This window comes from Phascolarctos cinereus, unplaced genomic scaffold (genome assembly GCF_003287225.1).
Source record: "Phascolarctos cinereus isolate Bilbo 61053 unplaced genomic scaffold, phaCin_HiC Scaffold_2;HRSCAF=192, whole genome shotgun sequence".
NCBI classification, from domain to species: Eukaryota; Metazoa; Chordata; class Mammalia; order Diprotodontia; family Phascolarctidae; genus Phascolarctos; species Phascolarctos cinereus.
Genome location: NW_027555625.1, coordinates 337,980,054 through 337,999,026, shown reverse-complemented (window position 1 = coordinate 337,999,026; position 18,973 = coordinate 337,980,054). Strand labels below are relative to the sequence as shown.

Sequence of the window (18,973 nt, the reverse complement as noted above, 5' to 3'; positions counted from 1 at the left end):
TTAATTTAAATTCATAATACCTCTATGGTCAAGAATATGCCTTCCATCCCTGCTCCTCTTTGGCTCTGACACAAGGGTCTGGAATGTGTGAGAATATGAAATATCTTTCCAGTCTTGCAGTGAGCACCTGCTTATGAGCACACTAGATCTAGCATTTTGACCTGAAAGCTGAGAGGCTACGATGATGACGACTCTATGTCTAAATCTCCCGTTTTATAGTTAAGAGTTAGAAATTTTGAGGTAGTAACCGTGTTTGCTCCATCCTAGAAAGCAGGAATTATGCAGGAGATACAAGGTCTTAATTACTGGATTGTGATTCTGGTGGAGTCTCTCAAGCTCGTGGTACTGTAGGCAACCCTCTAAGATCCTAAGTTACAAGAGAAGGTGATGACCTGTGTAAGTAGAGGGAGTTTACCTCACCTCGGAAGTCTCCTCAATCAATTAAATCACAGCTCTAGTCCCTATCCCTATCCCTAATTGACATTATGGCTTGGGTTTTACAGCTTTTCTGTCTGTGATACTCTTTCCACAGCTGCTTTTCAATCTGTGATACTTATAGTGCAACCAACAGCTAGAAAAAAGAAAATGAGTTCCATTTGACAGAGATTTTCTTTTGTCTTCTAATGAATCTCCTAATACTATTTTCATGGCAAATAAACCTTCAGGAAGAAAGGCTGACACTTTGGGTCTCTGATTAATACCTTGCAACAACACAGCAGGTTCTGGCAGGGATTTGGTGGAGCCCTGAAATGATTAAATTACACAGAGACAGGCTGTAAAATAAAAGTATTTGCATCCCAAAAGTCAGAGTAGTATTTAATTTGAATGATCTAATTTAAGGAACACTGCTAGTTACCCTCATAGAGCTCAGCTGCTCAGCAAATTGTTGGTGTCAGTAACCTGGGCATCATATCTGTGACCCTTAGCAAATATACACACATTGGCTCCTCTAAGCTCCATGTGTGTGTGAACTCTGCATGGCTGTTTGCAAGATGTCTGTGCTTGCCAATCTTATGCCAACAGAAATAATTTTGTAGTTACAAGTCTTTTCCTTCTAAATTTGTAAGCTCTGCTTTATTTGTTTGCCAATTTAAACAGGTAATTTAAACACAGGGATTTCCTTTACTACTAAAGTTTAGCACTTTGGTTGATGGAAAGTTGATGGGTTATTTAACTTTTAATCAATATCTATTGAAAAACCAAAGGGTCATCTTTTTATCTGTGGAATAAAGTGAAAAAATGGGCAATGTGAAGAATGTGACTACCCCCAGAGGCCAAAGAAAAGGAAAAGAATTTTCTCATGATTTCTTTTGGAACTTTATGTCACAACAGTAGTTGGGTCTGATGTGGCAAAGGTATATAACTATTACTTCCTGGGTGTAAACTTTACACAAGTAAACTCATGAAGGCAATAAATGATAAAAATGGAAATCACAGAGATATAAGCAGAATGTTGTGTCTGTGTATGTATACAGCTTTATATATACGATTTCCCTCTTACTTTCTTTTCCTATCTTCCTTTTCTACCTCCTCCCCCAAATTAGATTACATGAAGTTGATATTGCTAATAAATACACATTCAGCTGTTGGAGAATGCCTCCAATTCCCTAATTTATGTCCAGATAGCAAGAAGTGAATAGAGTTTACAATCAGAATTGAGTTAGCAACCTTCCTCTGATGCTTACTAGCTGTGTAGAGCTAAGCAAGTCACAACCTCCAAGTCCCTAAGGCAACTCTCTAATTCATTGATGGGTTGAGATCTGCTGGTGCAGTGTGTTCCTCATGCTGATGAAACCACAGATGTTTCAAGTATATTCAGGTAGCCAGCCTACTTGAATCAGTGGGATCCACAAAATTATCATTCATGAAAGTCACTGTGTGGCCAAATAGACTACTTAATATCATAATTTCAGATGTAAATTCAGTTTCAATCCAAGGCTCTACATCTATGTTTTGGTATATATGTCCCACTAGACGTGTAACAAACCATAAGAATTTGAACACGACCTTTTATTTTTAAAACTTGTCCTTTTTCTTAATACTTTTAAAATGGCTGCAAAAACCTTAGTAAAAAATAGCAATCAGAAAGTACTTTATTATTGAAAAAAGAATGCCACTCTTAATTGATCTATTAATGAGTTAATGGTTCTTATATGGAAAAAATTAACATAAGAATAGAGATTCAACCTGAAATTTCATTAGTATAGAGGGCTCTGGAACAAGGAAACGCTCTCTACAAATGCAGGTTAATATCTTCTCTGCAACTTAGATAATGAGAAATTATGTGACACGGCCCATATATGTGAAAGGTAAGACTTGAATACAGTCTTCCTGGTTCCAAGGTTGCTCTCTACCCACTATTCTTTTTAAAATTATGATTAATGACATAAAGTTAATGAAATGCTAAAAAAAAAAGCTGGCTATGCTGTAACTTCAAAAGTTTCTGAACTAAAGATTTTTCAAGAATAGTACATAATGCATAGTTGCTAAAATATCCAATTTTCTATTACTATTCCATTAACCGATATCCTATTATAATCCCAGCAATCTAAAGGATAGTGGAAACCTATAATTAAGGAAATCTCTGGGTACTGAGTTCCTTTCCTGTGATCTGGATCACCATAAGCATGCATCATTATCTTTTGGGGACATTTAAGGTCTCTTCTGCCTTGAAAAGGGACTGAATAACTTCTGGAAGACTTTTCCAGTTCTAGTATTTCATAAATGGCTCCTCCACTTTTAGGTGAGTATCAGGGAAAGTAATATCTTACAGAACTTGATGAGAAGATGGTGTGTGGAAAGAGACCTGGATCTGGACTCAACCTAGGTTCAAATCCTGCCTATGACCCTTACTACTTGGTAGGTTTTCTTCACCTATGCACAGAAGTGGAGGGGGGAGGGAGAGGGTGGACTAGGTGGTCTCTAAGGTCACTTTCAGCTAGAGATTGCTCATCAAAGCTTACCTGTTCAAGACTAAGGTAACTCTTTCAGGACAGGGGATATAATGCATAGATTTAGACTTTGGGAATTCAACTAGTCCAATTCCCTCACTTTATGAAAGGGGAAACCAGGACCTGGAAATGTGATTTATCCAAGGTCACACCCAAGATAGGGGCAGAACTGGAGATTTGAACCCAAGACTCTTGACTTTAAAACTAATGATCTTCCCATTGCACCACAGTACCTCCCACTTTATAAAAAACAAAAAACAAAAGTTTACAAATTGCTTTTCCCAAACAATCCTGTGAAGGAAATGTTGCTTTCAAGAATATTATACCCATTTTACAGATGAAGAAGCCCAGAGGCTCAACAATTCAGTGATTTTCCTGAGAATATTCGGGAAGGCAGCTCTGGCCTTTCTATGCAAAGTCATGAGTTCAACTAACCACACAGCTGAAGAATTTAGTAATCTTTATTCAATTCCAAAAGTAGCCATAGAATCCCACTTTTTCCTACTTTGTGGACAATGGGAAGAATTAAGGAGAAAAAAGGTGCATATGTGGGGTGAGTGTCACAACATTGAGGGTCAGTTTTGACCCTTTACAAGAGGTTTTAAATTGTCAGAAAGGAAATTTTATTCAAGATGAGGAGAGATCTTTTGTTCTTTTGAAAGGAGGGGGATGTGTGTTGTCCTAAAATTTCCACGTGCTTGATAACTGCCTCCTTTCTAATACTGACTTACATTTGCACAGAGCTGATAACATAGGTAAAGCTGCAGAGAAATGAACAGCCAGTGAACTCCTCTCAAGGGAGTTAACTCCTGAACGTTTCCAGGCTCAAACACATGCTCGCAGCTCAACCAGTTCACCAGAATTCGACTTCTGGTGTCAAAGATTTCCATTCTTCTTCACTCCCTTGGAGAAGTTTCTCTTTCCGACTGTATTTGTTTGGCAGTTACTAAGATAGAAAGTCGCCGTTTAAATCCTAGTTCTTTTGAAGAGATCAAAATACGGGCTGACTCTCGAACAACGGCAGTTACTTGCAAAAAAGATTTTGTAGCCTACGGCTAAAGGGAGGAGGGGGAGCAGGTCCGGGTTTGACATCCTGCTACTTGTACTAAATAAATTCTCTGCATATAAAATGCCTGGTGTTTTTTTTTAAGGTTTGGAGGAAGGGTGGAAAGATTGAAGAGTGAGGGGCTGGGGGGTGGTGCAAGAATGTAGGGGAGGACGGCTAGTGGGAAAGGAAAGGAGGAGAAAGGCGGAAGAGAGGAGCTAGCCAGGTGAGAAGGGAGAAGGATGGAGAGGAAGGGAGGAGGGACAGGAAGAAGAACGAGGTGGTGGGGGGAGGGAAGCGGGTCTAGATTCGGGGGGCAGGAAAGGGGGGTAGAGCAGAAGGGAGGAGATCTCCAGCAGGTTCTACCTGTATTTTTTATCATCAACTTTGTACAAATAGGTACAACTCAGATTAAAATACTTTTCAAGTAAAGTAGGTGAAAGAGGGGGAGAAAGCCCTAAAGACACTGCAAAAAAATACCGACCTTAACCCCACTCCCCAAAGGCATCTTCCAAGAGGTGCCTAATGCCCAGTCCCATTGCTTTTCTCCAGAACCTGTGATACCACTGCTTAAGTTTGGAGTTTTGCACCTGCTTTGTCAATAGATCTGTTAGCCAAGTCTTTTCAGCAGCTGGATGGTGGGGAACAATAACGACCTGATATTGAAAAGGAAGAGCTACAGCTAACCCACACCCTACAGGCCAACCAAGCCCAGCCTTTGACATGCCTGAAGAGTTAGACCACCACTGCTCACTTGAAGGTTTCTGGCCTTCACTTTCAGTGACATGCTGGAGATGGGAGAATAGTGGGTATCGAGCATGCTACCCATTAGATTTAAGGACTGCATTGTTTCTAGATTCTAATAACACCGAGGGCATGGGGAGGAAGTCATTTTACCACATTAAGAGGCAAACCTCAGATTTCATTAGGACAACTGAGTTCTTCCCTTCTGCTGGGGAGACTTAAGCTTCTTATCTAAGGAATGGAGATAGACACCAGACCATACCACAACGGGCTTCCAAAGAGGAAAACTATCTGGTAAATCCCGCTAGGGATCCAGGGAGTAAACACAGTGTTTAGTTGGCTGGGAAATCCTGCCTGATAATGACCAAATATAATGAACAGAACAGATCAACAAATAAATGGGGGTGGGAGGCAGGGAAGAAGGAAACAATTCCCTACAAGAGGCTGGTTCCATCCCATTGGAGTCAAACTAGAGGCTCCCTCACCCTGTGTGGTGAACAGAGTCCCAGCCTGACACTAGATTTCTAGGTTTCTGGGTAGTCAGATAATATTGCACTAAATCTCGGCTAAGTAGAAGCAAGGATAATCAAAGGAGCACAACAAAACCCCTCAACTAAAAAGGCAGAATGTTAGATAGCAGAGGACCATGTGATGTAGTGTATGTTGAACCTGGAGTCAGGGCAGAAATATGGAGGGCTGAATCCCATCATTGACATTTATTAGGTAACCATGGGAAAATTACTTAACTTCTCTGAACCTCAGTATCCTCATATGTAAGGCAGGGTTGGGTGTTAATTGCCTACCCTTAGTAAATTATAAATCATTCTTTCCTATCTCTTGCTTTTCCATGCCTGTGAAGGGTCTCAGAGCTGTTCTGAATAGAATAACATTAAGAGAGAAAAATGGGTATAGAAGAAAGTTTGTAGTACTTGAATTGCCTTAGTAAAGTAGTAAAGTAAAGTAGCCTGTTGGGGCTGAAGAAAATAGGCACCAATTTCACCTTAAAAAGTTCTCAAAAATAGAGGAAGTGTCTCTTTTACCTTTTTTTGCCCTAGGTTTGATGTAGCTTTTTTCCCTTTCCACCTTTGGTATTGAGTACCTAATTAAGACCTTTCTTTTTTGCTCCTCCACTCATTAGTTTATCAGACTTCTAAAATATGGAATCACAGACTCAGAGAATTTCAGAGTTGAAAGGGTCCTCAATGGTCATCTAACCTAACCTACGCATGAAAGGAACACTCCCCATAACTCTACTTGAAGACTTCCAAGACTCACCATCTAAGGAAGCAATCCATTCTACTTTTGGATAGCTCTAATTGTTTGGAATATTTTCCAGTTATCCAGCTTAAATTTGCCTATTTGAAACTAGCCTATTCCCTCCTCATCACAACAGTACTTCAAATACTTGAAGGCTGATCAAATTCCCCTTGAGTCTTCTCCAAGCTAAATATGTCCAGTTCCTCCAATTGATGCTCATGTCATGGACTCAAGACCATTCACTGGTTCCACTCCCTTGGACCCCCTGAAGTTTATTAATGTCCTTCTTAAACTTTGGTGCCTAGAACTGAAAATAATACTCTGATCGAGGTCTGATGGTGGTGGATTCTAGTGAGGTCATCACCTCCTTATTCCTGGAGACTGTGCCTCCCTTAATGTATCCCAAGATTAGCTTTTTTTTTTAAAGCTGCCACTTCACTGTACTGACTCCTGTTGATCTTGAAATTCACTAGAAGTCCTATTTCTTTTTCAGAATAACTGCTGTCCAATCATACCATGCTGATTATTCACAGAAAAGTAGCATGTACTCTTAGGCTGCCTTTCCCTTATACTCACTCCCAACTAAACCTTTCTGTTGAGTATTTTATAACTCAGCTAGCCTAGGTCTTAGCTTTTCTTCACACCACCAGGTCCTGATCTTACACACAAGAAACATTTTGAAACTTAAATAGCACGTATCCAGAATCAGATAATTTTGGCCTAAGGATACAACTAAGAAATAATATCTCTTTTCAGTAAAGATTTTTAGATAATTCATTAAAAATAAGAAATGAGGAGAGAAAGATGTGAAAGGGGATATCTAAGGGATTTAAAAGGGTTGATTTTGCAGGAAGATTTAGGAAACTTTTCCAGAACATGTTCCAGGTACACACAAGCTAACTGAAGATCAATGCAAAAGAGGTGCTTTCAAGATATAGGAAAGTGACTTTCTTTGTATTCACTGTGCTTAGCACAGTAAAGCTTGCTGATCAGCAACATTTAGGGGGGAAAATTTAAGGCCCCATAAGATGAGTGAATATAAATTGTGATGACTCATTTTCAAGATCCTGGAATTTTCATTTGGTTGATAATTAGGGTAGACTTACCCTTAAGCTCTATTATACCTAATGATCCTGAAAACCATTCTTTAAGAAGGGACATCATGGAGATAACTGTACTTCTAGCGATTCCATATCTATGAGATCAATTTTGCACCTTAGGCAACTATATTTAGAAACTCCAATCAATCAGAAAGTCCCCCAAAGCAGGAAATATGTTGCTGTTTCAATACAGGATCCCTATATCACTACTGTGTTACTGGCACGCTGATGGAGAATGTATGTTGCACAATAGAGAAACAACAGGAGGCGCTATGACTTTGTTGTAATCTGAAGTTTCCAAACCAAAAAGAAAACAAAGACAGGGTAGATAACCTAGTAGCCAAAACAGTTTATATTTTAGCTTCTAAAGATACTGTTAGGAAATTCTTTGAATTGTTATTCAGGTTTTGTAGGCAAATAAGGACCACTGTCTCTGTCTGCCTGCCTTCTTTCCTTCCTTTTTTCCTCCCTTCCTTTTAAACAAACAGTGCCTCAGGAGGTAGTGAGTTCCCTCTCACTGGAGATCTTTAAGCTAAATAATCAGTTGCTGGATGTTTTGTAGGATGTTTCTTTTTTCACCTGTGGGTTTGATTAGATGATTCTATACTTCTGTGAAGTTAATTTTCTTGGACAAGTCAAATCTAGGAAGTTTTGGAAAGTAAACTAGGAACCAAAAAGGTCTGTTTGACATTCTAGCTCAAAATTGCTTTTCTTTACAAACATCCTATTTTACAAACTTCCACCCCCAAAGGTATTACTAGCTTCCAATGGAATAACTTTGAAAAATACTCAAATGATTTCTAAAAATTGATGGCCCAAGAGAGCAACAAAGTCATTCACAGTACTTGGAAAGACAAGAAAAGCTTTCTTTAATAATGTACCTGAAGTTAGCATTCATATGCCTTTCAAGTGGAATTAAAATCTTGCTGCTGACATGAAATCACACAAAAGAACATTGATTTAATAAATTTGTTTCAAAGATTAATATCTCTTTCCAGATTTTAAAGAAGAGTTTAAAGGACAAAGAGCAGAAATAATCATTAGTATTATGTATATACATGTACGTATATATTATATATATGAAGTACTTGTTTAGAAAAGTCAAAACAAGTTTCTTAAAATAAGATTAGTAAGATAAAAACCTATGAAAACTCAAGGTTGTCTTGTTTATTCAGAATCATTTTTTGCCAGAAACTCAATCAAGGAACAGTAAAACAAAAAAAGAAAAACCTCTTTAACTTTCATAACATCATAGATTTGGAGCCAAAAGAGATCTAAAAGATCACCTAGTCCAGTTCCTTTATTTTACAGATGAGGGAACTGAGGGAGGCATAGAGAAGTTAGGTGACTTGCCTGAGATCACACAAGCAGGAAGTAGGACAGCCACCATTTGAACCCAGGTGTTCTGATTTCAGGGCAAGTGCTTTCCACTGTGAGTGAAGGGCTAGATTCCAAGTCAAAAAATCTTGGGTTCTCATCCCTTTTCAGACAATAGCAGTAAAACCCCAGGGTAAGTCACTTAAGTTATATCTGGAGGGTTACTCAGAACTCCAAGGTCCCTTCTGCCTTTAATTCTCTGAATCAATGACACAAGTAGCCCATTCATGCATGTACACACACACACACACACACACACACACACACAACCTCTTCTCTTATCATCCATGGAGTTGATACCACTTTAGACCCAGACTCAAGCAAAAAGAAAAAAATATAGCTTTCCCTATTACACAAACCCTGTCAACACCATTACTTTATGATGACCAAGATATGTGTGTGTGTGTGTGTGTGTGTGTGTGTGTATTTATGGAAGATTTCTCACCTCTAATCTGTAGTAGTCATGGTAGACAGTAAGGCAGGAGACTGGAGTCTTACCAATTATAGTTTAAATAAGTTATAGGTGAAAATGAAGTTATGGTGGAGGTAGGGGGCAGTTGGGGAACAGTGCTTTTTCCAGTTCAGATATGGACTCTGAGAGGATCTTTCTCTTTCAAATGAGTCAGATGATTTAGAGGAATTTCACTCGCTCCCTCCCACCCGCCCCCCACATTCCTATAGTCCCCAACCTTACCCTGACCTTTCTCTATTAAGGAAAACTATGCCTCCAGCCGCTTTCCAATGGGCAGAGGAAAAGAGAAGGTGAGGAAGCAAAAATAGCTGCTCCCTACTGCCTGCCCTAGCACACAGACATCTGCCCTCATTTTCTTTTTTCTTTTTATGATTGCTTCAGATGACAAGGGGAGTGGACAACCCGGCCAAGAAAAAAATGTCATAAAGATATAAAATTATTACCATGACTCACCTGCTGTAGCCGCAGGTACGGGTTACATTTCAGTGCATCCCGGTCTGCAGCTAGCCTGGGTATTCTGGGGTTGGCTTTAACGTCATTTTGGGGTGACTCAGATGACTGGATTTCCAGTGACAGAGCAAAAACTATTATTATTTTTGTAATGAGGCGGAAGCTGGGGCGAAAAAAAAAGTCCTAGGTTTGAAGCACGTCAGCATCCTAGACCCTTCTCACTATAGAAAACCCCAGGTTTGAACTTTGGGAAGTTGAACAAGGTAAAGGGCTGAACAAGGAAAAGAGACTTGAGAGAAGGCGATGTAGATTTGGGGGAGAGGGTGAGAATAGTGGGCGTAAAAAAGGACTCTAAGCTGGCATTACTAGGCTCTGTGATGGCAGCCGTTCCCAAGCAGCCATCTGGAAAACAGTAGGGCGCCCAAGTAAGGGGAACCTCGATTGCAGTTTAGTGAACACAGTCTCCTAATCTCCAGGCTTTGACGCCGGCCGTCCTTTGACTTTCAATTCACACAGAGCCTTCCCCGCCACTACCGCCTCAGCTACAGCATTCATTTAGGGAGATCTGCTATCCTGTGAGGCCGGCCCCACTTTTTTTCTTTCCAAAGGAGAATATTTCCCTTTTTGTTTTCTTCCCACTTCCCTCTTTCTTCTCCCTCCAAGCTTAAACCAATTACGTTGCTTTGCAAATAAAGTGACGCCTTAGTTTGGGGGAGGGGGCTGTACGACAAGGAAAGAAGGGAGTTAGGGTGACTGAGAGGGAGATGGTGTGGGAGGAATTGAGAGTGGCTGGTGCCCGTTTGTTTGCAGGTGCATCTTTGGCTTTGTAGGTGCAAGCGTCTTTGTGCAGCGGACAAATGGGGAGAGGAGAAGGAGGTGGGCACTTGGGCGACGTAAGATCCACATCAGCTCAACTCCACTCGCATCCCAGCCGGCACTTCCTCACTTTCTCAAGTGTCTCTCACCCACGCCGCTCTACGCCCGCCTTTCCCTCTCCCCAACCCTCCCCCCACCAGCTCCAATAAAGCATACACCGGGAATTGGCTTCCTCCTAGGTGGGGTGCTGGTTTGGTTAGGGCTTTTTGTAGTGTTATTATTGTTGCTGGTTGTTTCTCCTCCTTCTCCCTTCCTTGCTGCCCGCCGCTTTGCAAAGGGCTGGATGATTACACCGGGCAGGTTGGCTCCATGATGTTAGGTACGGTGAAAATGGAAGGGCACGAAACTAGCGACTGGAACAGCTACTACGCGGAATCTCAGGAGGTAAGTGAAGCTGGGAGATCTAAGGTTGCTGCTCATGAAGGCGAGGAAAAGAGGACGGGGGCAGTGGGAATCGGGGGAAGACAAACTAATTCGTGGGACTGGGGATCTTTTAGATAACTGCGACGACTGCTAACTATGCCTAGTCCTGAACGAACGAAAACAAACCATAATCCAAGGACTGAGATTTGGGGTCAGATGGATCAGGAATTAGAGAGATGTCACCAGGTTCAGAAAAAGGATTTAGATCTTTTGAGGAGAAGGAACTCGGGGTTTTGTAGGTTTTCTCCTTTGGAGAAGCAGTTGCCTCCACAAAAGGGAAACCTGGAGTACAAGCCCTGCCACAGCGTAGGCACGCAGGGACACGAGCAAGTTGAAATGAACCCTTGGAAAAACCAGAGCTTCTTTGCAAGGCTGATGCTTCCATTTCCCCCCGCCCCCCCCCTTTTTTCATTTTCAAATATCTCTCTGACCAGAGTAGCTGAGTAACTAATAGACCCAAAGGAATCAGTCGTTCATTCAAAAACAAAACAAAAACTTAATCTTTTAGAAAGATCTTTGAGGAAAAGGCTGCTAGGTAGAACCACTGGGTGGCGATGGTGAGAGATGAATAGGCCCATTGCAGACAGAGAACCTGTTTCTCTTCATTGTAGGTTCCCCCACCCCACCCCCCCTTTGCGTGACTTTGGGTGACTTTTTGACTTTTATTTTACAATAAGCACAAAAGAATATTGAGAAAGAGTGGATAGGCCTACCACCTACTAAAACTCGTTTTCTCTTGAAATTACCCCGTGATTACTCAGAAGATTTATTACACTGGTACTTCCTGGACACATCCATTCAACCTGCATTTGCTGAGAATTGTGTGTCCCTGTGTAAAAAGTAATACGAATCTCTAAATGCAATAGACAGCTTAGTATAGCAACAGGAACTATTTCATAGATAATATAGTTGCATTCATTTGACAAATATGCCTTTATCTGTATATACAGTGTTCACATGTGCATAGAGAATATTTAAACATGAGTAAACTCTAGCTCATGTAACCTTTTAATACTCTTTAATTCCCTTTCCTTTTCTAGAGAAGGAAGAAGATAAAACATAATTTAATGACATTTGCTTATAAGAATCAAATATCCTCTTAAGTAAAAGTTAGCAATTCCCTGCTTAATCTTTAAAAAAATTATATGTTTGTTATTCAGGATGCATTTTCAAAATGCTACTGTGAAGTGCTTTAATTTTACGACAATTTTTTAAAGAATGTAAACTTTTTCAGCTGTTTATTCTGTCTCAGTCACACCGAAATTCTTATTTCTGGTCAAAGAGCTCCTATACAGGTTTAGGCTGTGAACATAAATCAATAAAGTGATGCATGTCTTAAGTGGAGCTTTTAATGAATAGAATTAACATTTGAGAAATTTTAAGTGACTGAAATTGTTCGTTTCCCAGCTTCTCAGATACATCATCAAGTTTGTAGCTAACTGATAAAGCTCTCTGTTTTGAGGTTATGCTTTACAAAGATCAAAGTGTCCATTTTAGTATATCAATAAATATTACAATTGAGATGTGCTGTATTACCATACTCTGGAATATGTTGAGAGTATTAGGGAAAGAGGGGAAATTATTACAAATATCTGAACATTTCCAAAGGGTTTTTATACACTTATCATAAACTTAAGTGTTTACATTGAAAATCTCCTCTATCTCCCCTCCAAATTTTAATTTGCACAAACCTAACTTAAATTTGATGGTGATTTTACAAAGCTATGTGGAAATTCAAAAAAAATACAAAACTACCATCTGATTAAGATTTCTAAAGGCCAGTTATGCTCTACATTAGGAAAATGAATGACTCCTTCATATTACTTAAGGTAATTTCTGGTAAGAAATACAGAATAGAAATACTGTACAGAGAGACATAGGAAACTGAAGGAGAGAGTGTTGGTTAAAAAGCCTGTTGCAGCTCCTGCCTCGGGCCTCGCAAATTACATTTGTTAGGTAACAAAAAGAGTCTTCACTCTCTTTGGTCTTTTTTTTTCTTGAATGGAGATCTTTCTGAAAGTTGGTTTTAGTATATATATAATATGAAGAAACGAGCTTTTTGTGGGCAACAAATAAAGGATAAAAAGGTGTTTGGTTTTTAGAGGTTTTTCTTTTGGTGGGGGGACATTTTCTAAAAGAATCAGATTTAGGATAGCAGAATAGAGGAAGATACAAGGTAGTTGGAAAGTGGACTTTGCCTAATTTCTGGTCTTAATAAGGTTCACACCCCTCTTTCTGGGCCATTCTTATGTTAGTATTTCCTCTATGCTTGTGGAAATTTGAATTTGTTTTCCCTTTTTTTTTTTCCTCCTTGCTCCTCTGGGCCCTCATTCTTTGCTGAGTGTAGGGCAGTCTATATTTATATGGTATTGAGTGGTCCTCTGGATTATAGGGGAGTGCAGGTGGCCTTAGGTCAACCCATTACCCACACCCATCACTCACACCCCTCTACATTAGCCCGCTTCTCTTTATCTTCTTTTATTCTCCCCACCGCAGGCCTACTCCTCAGTGCCCGTCAGCAACATGAATTCAGGCCTAGGCTCCATGAACACCATGAATACCTACATGACTATGAACGCTATGACCACCAGCGGCAACATGACATCAGCTTCTTTCAACATGTCTTATGCCAACCCAGGCCTAGGGGCCGGACTAAGCCCGGGCGCCGTGGCTGGAATGCCGGGGAGTTCAGCCAGTGCCATGAACAGCATGACTGCTGCAGGGGTGACCGCCATGGGAGCAGCCCTGAGTCCTGGGGGCATGAATGCCATGGGAGCTCAACAGGCTGCCTCCGTGAATGGATTGGCTCCCTACACTGGGTCTATGAACCCCTGCATGAGCCCTATGGCGTATGCCCCTTCCAACCTAAGCCGCAGCAGAGGGGACGCCAAAACCTTCAAGCGGAGCTACCCGCATGCCAAGCCCCCCTACTCCTATATTTCCCTCATCACCATGGCCATACAACAAGCTCCCAGCAAGATGCTAACCCTGAGTGAAATCTACCAGTGGATTATGGATTTATTTCCCTACTACAGGCAGAATCAACAGCGCTGGCAGAATTCCATTCGCCATTCGCTCTCGTTCAATGACTGCTTTGTCAAGGTGGCTCGCTCCCCCGACAAGCCTGGCAAGGGCTCTTATTGGACCCTGCACCCGGACTCTGGCAACATGTTCGAAAACGGCTGCTACCTGCGCCGTCAGAAGCGCTTCAAGTGCGAGAAGCAAGCTGGCGCGGGAGGCGGTGGCGGCGGCGGGGGTGGAGGTGTAGGCGTAGGCAAAGGAGGTCCAGAAAGCAGAAAGGAGCCCCCGGGAGGCTCCAGCGCGAGCTCCAACTCCCCGTTACATCGCGGGGTGCACGGGAAATCCTCCCAGCTGGAGGGCGCCCAGGCGTCTGGTCCTGCGGCCAGCCCCCAGCCTCTGGACCACAATGGGGCAGGGGCGACAGGGGGCGCCCAGGAGCTAAAGACTGCGGCCTCTTCTTCGGCCCCGCCAATCTCCTCTGGGCCAGTGGCGCTAGCCTCGGTGCCCCCCTCCCACCCAGCACATGTCTTGACACCCCACGAGTCCCAGTTGCACCTGAAAGGGGACCCCCACTACTCCTTCAACCATCCCTTCTCCATCAACAACCTTATGTCCTCCTCCGAGCAGCAGCACAAGTTGGACTTCAAGGCCTATGAGCAGGCTCTACAGTACTCACCCTATGGAGCAGGGCTGCCAGGGAGCCTGCCTCTGAGCAGTGCCTCCATGGCCGGGAGGAGCACAATTGAGCCTTCAGCTCTGGAGCCTTCTTACTATCAAGGTGTGTATTCCAGACCGGTCCTAAATACTTCTTAGCTCCTGCGACTGGTGCTTTTTCTAGGATGGCCATTCTGGGAACAGGAGAAATAAAAAAAAAAAACAAACGATTCATGAAACCCCAATAAACTTTTTATTTCACGTTTTTGCACAATCTTTTCCCCTTCCAGTGCAAAGGACTGTTACTTTATTATTGTATTCAAAACGAGTTGTATATGTTATTATAAAGCAATCCAAGTAACTAAACACAAACTAAAATCCTTCCTGCAAAGTTTAGTGATCCACAATTGTATATAAAAAGATATTTCCGCTTGTTCTTCCTTCCCTCCCTCTAGTCCTCTCTCTTTCCCTGTGTATTTAAAAAAAAAAGAAAGAGGTGGTCAAACTTGTAAAAATATCTGTGTGGTTTTTCTTTTCACCCTCTTTGCTGTCCAACTTCCCAAAGTTTACAGGTATGTGGCAATGCTCTTAATGTTAAGAACCCAGATAAATAAACAAGTAGATTTGGGGGCTCTTTAAAAATTATTGAAGGATAGCACTGTTCTTAATGTAGCAAAACACAAACAGAATCCAAGAATCAGAGTTACTTTTTTAAAAAGATCATCTTTCTGATCCATTCAGATAGCTGTTGACTTAAAAAGATATATGTATTATGTATAATTTCTCAATACATATGTACACATACATGTATATCCTCTCTGCTTACCTATGTATATGTGGTCCTACATATACCTAGGTAATATACATATTACGTCTTCAAAAGCTGCCTGGCCAAATGATGTTACAAGGACCATTGCTCATTTGGTACTCCAATCCCTTTCCTTCTCACCACCATACAGACCTGAGAAAAATTGCTAAAAAAAAAAAAAGCCCACATGTAGCTCTCTACTCTTTGATTTGCAGACTATCAATGACTCAATGAGCATCAGCTATGTGTTGGCACAGTGGGAATACAAAGACAAAAATAAAAGAGATGTGGTCATTTTACTCTGGAGTCACTTAACATATAAAAAATAAACCTGTGTATTATGTCATTATAGAAATGTTATTTTTTCAGAAAAAAAGGGTTATTACAACATTAGGAGAGAGACAAGTTATAGGGTACCTCATTTTGAAATCCGGTCCAAGATCCCCAAATTATTTTTTATTGTGCCACTTATTGCCATTGTTCACTTGTTTCATCCAGTGTTAATGCACCTTCCACAGTTTGATGTGGTGTTAGCATAGCCAGATGGATTTTTATTATTATTCCTGTTTGCTTTCTCAGTGTTCTTAATTTATTGCATGGTTTGTATTTCTTTCTTTTACAGATGATATTGCTTTAAATGATGGTTAAAATGACAAATTAAAAGGTTAATTTTTATAAATGTGATTGTAATGGGAAATATTTTCATTTAATTAGCAAAGAAAATAATTGAGATTTAAAGCTGTGGAGTATGTTTTTGATCACTTGCAGTTAAGGACTTTAAATAAAGCAAATGTTAACAAATAAGGATTTCTGCTTTCTTGCTATTGCATGCTGGTAAAATATAAGACAAATATTCTCAAAACAAGGAATTGAATATAAGAGGAAAAGAAAAATTATCAACAGTCAAAACGGGTGTATTCATTCAATAAGAATGCCTCTAACATAAGTAAACTCAATTTTCCCAAAGAAAAATGATTGCAGGCAGAATTAGCATATGCAGGCTGAGACTTAATAGAGGAATTCTAGGAACCAAGATTATAAAGATTATTTTATTCTGAGAAATGTTGACTTCCATTTTAAGAAATGGAGGTATGCCTCGAGGTATGCTTTGTACAGCAAAATCTAATAACGTATATTTAAACCATTTTCCCCCTGAGGGAACTCACCCTGATTTTTCCTCCTTATTTGAGATGTATGCAAACATAATGAAGTCCAATTGGACATAATTAAAATGACAAAATTAGCAGATCTGGTTAATACTGTTCTTATTTAAAAAAAAAAAACAACAACAACGGAATAGTCCTAGCTGCAGCGAACTCCAAGTGGAGGAAACAGAAATAAAGGAGTTCGTTTCTGCTCCTGATCAGTTATATGTCTCGGTTTTTCAAGGTATTTGTAATTCTGCATATTGTAATGATTTTAATGTCGTCGTTTCTAAAATTATAGTCGCCAGGACTCTGAATTGGTGATTTCTATTGAACTTTAAGAAGCTTAAATGAATTTTACAGCAATAGTTAGTTATCCACGATCACAAAGTCATTAATCTCCTTTGATAGCAGGCTAGCTTTCCAGTCCACCTATTTCTTTGTCAATCTTGTGCAGATTGACATCAACTATAACAACAGCACCCCAAGAAAAAGCTGATCTCAGGCGAGGAGCCTGTGTTTGTGAACTCCGTCACTTAGAAAGGTTTGAACTTGAACAACTCTTACTTTGATCATTCGCACCCCACGCAGCAGAACAAGATGAGAATTGTGTAATTCTCTTAATTATAGCATAATTGATTTTCCAGGTGAAAGAAGGGAAGATCACTTCCCCATTTAAATAACTAGAGCTCTCAATCACCCTTATTCGGACTGCTGTCCATCAGAGGGGACAAAAAAAAAAAAGACCATTACTGGAGTAACTTAATTTATATATGATAACTAAGGTGTAGAAGGAATGCCTAAAGACCTAGACAAAGGGGTGGGGGAAAACCTGTAAATTCCAACAATTCTCCACATCGTAGTCGTGAAATTCTAATTCCAAGTATGATACAAACGCGTGGCAAGGAAGTCAGTAGTGTTAGAGGCTCTTAGAAGGCCACGGTATTTCACTTTGCAGCTGGTCTCAGTGTTTTTTGTTTCCTTTTTTTAAAGCGCAAACTTTTTTTTTTGTTTTCTTGTCTGTCTCTCCTCCCCAATAAATCATTAAATTAATTTCTTGTTCCATTCTGCAGCAACTGAACCTGTCTTCTATAATTCTTGTTATTCTATTTAGTAAGCGCTTTAATTTGAAGGTGGAGAAAACCCCTCCAGTCAGCTGGTGGTGGTGTGCGGCGGCGGCAGCGGATTTTAGCGGTAGTACTTAAGAGTTGTGTTCAGTTCTCTAGGACTCTGGGATTTGGATAGGGAAGGTTGCTCAGTGAGGAGTTGGGAAAAGAGCCCTGTCTTCCCGCAGTGCCCACTAAAAGGTTATGAAGGGCCAAAATGGTAAAACTTTAATAAGAAAGTGGAAGCCGCAAAACATTCACCCAGTCAGATCGTCTGCATCAGGGGACGAGAGCCTCAGCTGCCCACCTCAGAGCTCTTTAAAGCGATTTCAGCATTTTTGCACTTTTTCTGGCTCAAGGGACAACTGTGCAGTGGGGGGATTGTTGGAGGCGGCAGGGCAGGGAGTGGCTCTAAGGCGAGATTGTCTGCACCTCCGAAGTGTAGTTATTCATTGTTCGCCGCCCCACCCCCAGCGAATAACGCTTTTGTTTGGCCCAAGACCTAAAAGTCAACAACAAAAAAAGAGGAAAGTCGCCTATTTACTGCTCCTGTAAGCACAACTGTGCCTATTTGCTGTGAAGGCTCTGGCTGTTAATCCTCTCCTTGGAAGCCTGCAACAACAGAAAAAAGAAAAAAAAATCCCTGTTCCTCTGCATTACAGAACTTTAGTGCGAAGCAACCAAGCTCTAGCTGGAGCAGTTGTGATCAGGAAAGGAGGGAGAACGTTTGTGGATTTCATGCGTTGGCTTCCAAGAATGTTGCTTTCCTGTTTTCTGGTGCGAAAACATCTACTTTCTGACACCCGGGACTTACCTTAGAACTTGAAGTTCTGGGATAGGATCCAGTGTCCTTTCAATGGAGATGGTGAAGGCTCAGTTTCCTTCCTGTACAGTTTCCTGAGTTTTCACAATTTCTTTTGGGGAACTCGCCCCCCCCTTTTCTGGTAGGGAAGAGAAGGGAAGCATACTTCTCATGTAATAAAAACGTAAAAGAATTTAACTGAACCATAAGGCCGCTACGAATCTATAGGAGAAGGAAGTCGACACTAGGGAAATTTTCCGAATTTTCACCAAACACCAGTAGTGAGATAGTGGAGACACGGGCACTTTAAACCTTTTAGTTCCCTGAGGTCAGGGATTTCTTTTTCACCTGTGTATTCCTAGCACCTAGTACATAATAGCCGCTTAATAAATGTTTGTTGAATTGAACTGAAAGAAAACTGGACACCAGGGATTTAGGGTGGGGGGGGAGATAAGAAGAGGCCAATTCTAGCAGTCAAACACTGAGGAACTAACTCAGTAATGCTCTTAGATGCGAGTTCAGTTACAACATAATATTTACTACAAGATTGTCGACCAAATAAAAATCCTAATGTGTCATTCATTGCCCTTTACTCTTTAGGAGAATGAACTTGTGATAATAATCAAAAGAAACCAAGAGATATAAAGCAAAACCCTCAGAAAAAAAACTTAATTTCCGGTTTCAAATTTTTTTCTAATTGATCAAGACAGATTTTCTTGAGAAGAAAATTAGATATTACATG

At 40.8% G+C, this 18,973-nt stretch overlaps 1 protein-coding gene across 1 annotated transcript; it reads left to right on the top strand.

The window, feature by feature from the left end:
- The first annotated feature begins 10,180 nt into the window (after positions 1-10,180).
- On the top strand, positions 10,181-15,982 carry FOXA1 (forkhead box A1). The gene is made up of 2 exons (XM_020991410.2): positions 10,181-10,656; positions 13,192-15,982. Exons 1-2 carry the CDS (start codon positions 10,582-10,584, stop codon positions 14,527-14,529), a joined length of 1,413 nt encoding a protein of 470 aa, XP_020847069.1. The 5' UTR covers positions 10,181-10,581; the 3' UTR covers positions 14,530-15,982.
- Positions 15,983-18,973: the final 2,991 nt, after the last annotated feature.